General features: G+C 35.2%; 1 protein-coding gene across 1 annotated transcript; it reads left to right on the top strand.

Moving 5' to 3' along the window:
* Positions 1 to 448: 448 nt before the first annotated feature.
* On the top strand, positions 449 to 1,327 carry LOC110094246. Its single transcript, XM_020819435.1, has one exon. The coding sequence runs from the start codon at positions 449 to 451 to the stop codon at positions 1,325 to 1,327; it is 879 nt and encodes a 292-aa protein (XP_020675094.1).
* The last annotated feature ends 1,135 nt before the right edge of the window (positions 1,328 to 2,462 follow it).

The raw sequence follows: 2,462 nt of genomic DNA, 5'->3' as shown, positions 1-2,462 counted from the left end.
TTTGTTTTTTATAGCCAACCTTAATCTCAACCTCTAATTTTCAGAAACTAGAAAGGGCATGCTCAATAGGTTTAACAAAATGGAATGCTTAGTAGGATGAGTGTCTTTAACTTAGAAACAAAATGTGAATCGAGTATATAAGTGAAGAGGTTGGAGTATTATACGTTGCTTAAGGAAGTTTTTCATCCAGATTTTGTCATGTTGATCAGTAATGTTTAGATCATTCCTGGGATGGAGGATCGGAGAGAATTGATAAGGATGCTGTCGGGTAAGTCTATTTCAGCTGTCTTTTGAATTTACTCTGAAGTGCACTTATAATTTTGATTGTGAGGAAAACTTCACTTGGTTGTTTAAGCTAAAACTCAACAAGAGAGTCGAAATTTTCTGGTGGAGGCTTGGAAAATCTGCTATTCCCACAAATGTTTTTCTGCATTACCACAGACTTGTGATGGATAAGGCCTGTGTTAGGGGCTGTAATAGTATTGAAAGCTATGAGCACATTATGGTACGTTGCAATTATTTGATTGATGTTATAAAACAGATACAAGATTGGGGTATAGGTATTCCTGTTTTTCAAACAATTAACAGCTGTCTAGAGGAGCTGAGGAGAATGTCCATCCGAAATCCTGGTATTGTTAAGATTTACTGCACTGTTGTGTATTTGTCATGGAGGAATAGAAACTGTGTGAAGCATGGGAAATCTGCATTGCCTTCTTCTGTGACGGCTTCCAATTCTTTGGCATTGGCTAGTATTAAAGGTAGTCCTTATCTTTCAAACTGGGGAACCAATCTCCTTAGGGAGTCTTGTGTGTCTTGGTGCCCTCCTCCGAAAGATTGGATGAAAATAAATGTTGATGCTTCACTGCTTAGATCCAATTATGCTGGAGTGGGGGGAATTTTTAGAGACCATAAGGGAAGGTTTATTCTTGCTTTTGGGGAGAAGAAGATTCATTGGGACATTACCAAACTCGAGATGGAGGCTGTTTTCTCGGTCAAAGATTATATTAGGAGTTGGATGCTTGAGTACAAATGGGTGATTATTGAGAGTGATAATCTCAATGTTATTAGATTCATTCAAGACTCATTCAAGAAGAATAAACAGATCGTGGACAGATGGCCATTGGAGGAGATTCTCTTTGTAAATGACTTTCATAAAGTGGTTTTTAATCATGTTCATAGAAATTGTAATAAGGTGGCCAACTTATGTAATACCATGGCTAGTAGTAGGAGCTTTTTCTTTGATAGCTTTACTTTTAGTAGCATTCCTTCCTTTCTTTTATTTGCTATCAAGGAGGAATGTGATGCTTTTCATTCTTTTCAAGTGTAATTAGCTTTACTTTGTTCTCTTAATGCAATTGTTGCAAGTCTTAAAAAAAAAAAAAAGAAGAGGTTGGAGTAGAAGATCATTTAAATTATAAATAGTTATTATAACAGAGGCAAAATCCACAAAACTATAGAATGCATGAGCACAATTAGAGTATATCTTAGGGCATGATAAGATGCCCGAGCATGATCAAAAAAATTTATGAGTTCAGGGAACCAAATGCAAGAGTAGTCGGGTATGATGAGCGGTGCTGGCAGCCGTTCGAGCATGATATAGATCGTGAAAGAACCTTCGGCTTTGAGATAATTTTGAAATGAGAGAAGACAAAATACACGTACTCTGGGAGACAATATACACAACCTTAGGGCATACATTTGAGGTAATATAATTCCCTACTAAATCTTAGCCATTCGATCTTAACCATGTGGTTGAGACTTATAATTTTAAGAACCAGATAGTTCTTCTAAAATTGCCTGATCCTCTGGCTCTCCATTTAACCAGATTCTTAACCAATTTTTTCTAGGTTCATTGCTTACCCAGTTATTTCAGCATTCCCAATTGGCCACAGGACTAGTTCACGGTTGAAAAGATTGAATGAGCCGGTCCGATCTGATTTTTAAAACCTTATAAAATATTGCATGAAAACATCTTCCAACCAAAGCATCCTTAGTTTTAAGTCCACATATTTAATCTTTTTAGGAAAAAAAATAATAACTTTAGATACACATAATATAAACCAAGTAAGTATATCCCACCCAACCAATATAAGGGTTGTCATCATAAAGCATCTTATAAATGCTACTATGGAAGAATAATGAGGATAATTTCAATTGCAATTAAGACCTGAAGGCGGTGCTTTAATATTATTAATGTTTTGAAGTCATGCTAAGTGTATAGAATAATAAGAATCAAGTTCTTAGATATGCATCAATATGGAGATTAAAAATAGCAAGAACTGATTCCCAAAAGACAAAGAGATCATCCACATATATGATATGAGATATCATAATACTTTTTTAGTATTGCCTTTGCAGTTTTATTTGGACACAATAGAGAAAAATGATTCTTGTAGTTTACCCCAAGTAATGGGATAAAGGCATTATTATGTTCTAAAACAATCATAGTGGTAGATGTTAAG

This window comes from Dendrobium catenatum, unplaced genomic scaffold (assembly GCF_001605985.2).
Source record: "Dendrobium catenatum unplaced genomic scaffold, ASM160598v2 fragScaff_scaffold_372, whole genome shotgun sequence".
In the NCBI taxonomy this organism is placed as follows: Eukaryota; Viridiplantae; Streptophyta; class Magnoliopsida; order Asparagales; family Orchidaceae; genus Dendrobium; species Dendrobium catenatum.
Note: the sequence above shows the minus strand (reverse complement) of the source record. Positions and strands in the feature narration are given on the sequence as shown.

Excerpts from the sequence above, each read along its gene's own strand:
- LOC110094246 (XM_020819435.1), top strand. The coding sequence starts at position 449 with ATGGATAAGGCCTGTGTTAGGGGCTGTAATAGTATTGAAAGCTATGAG.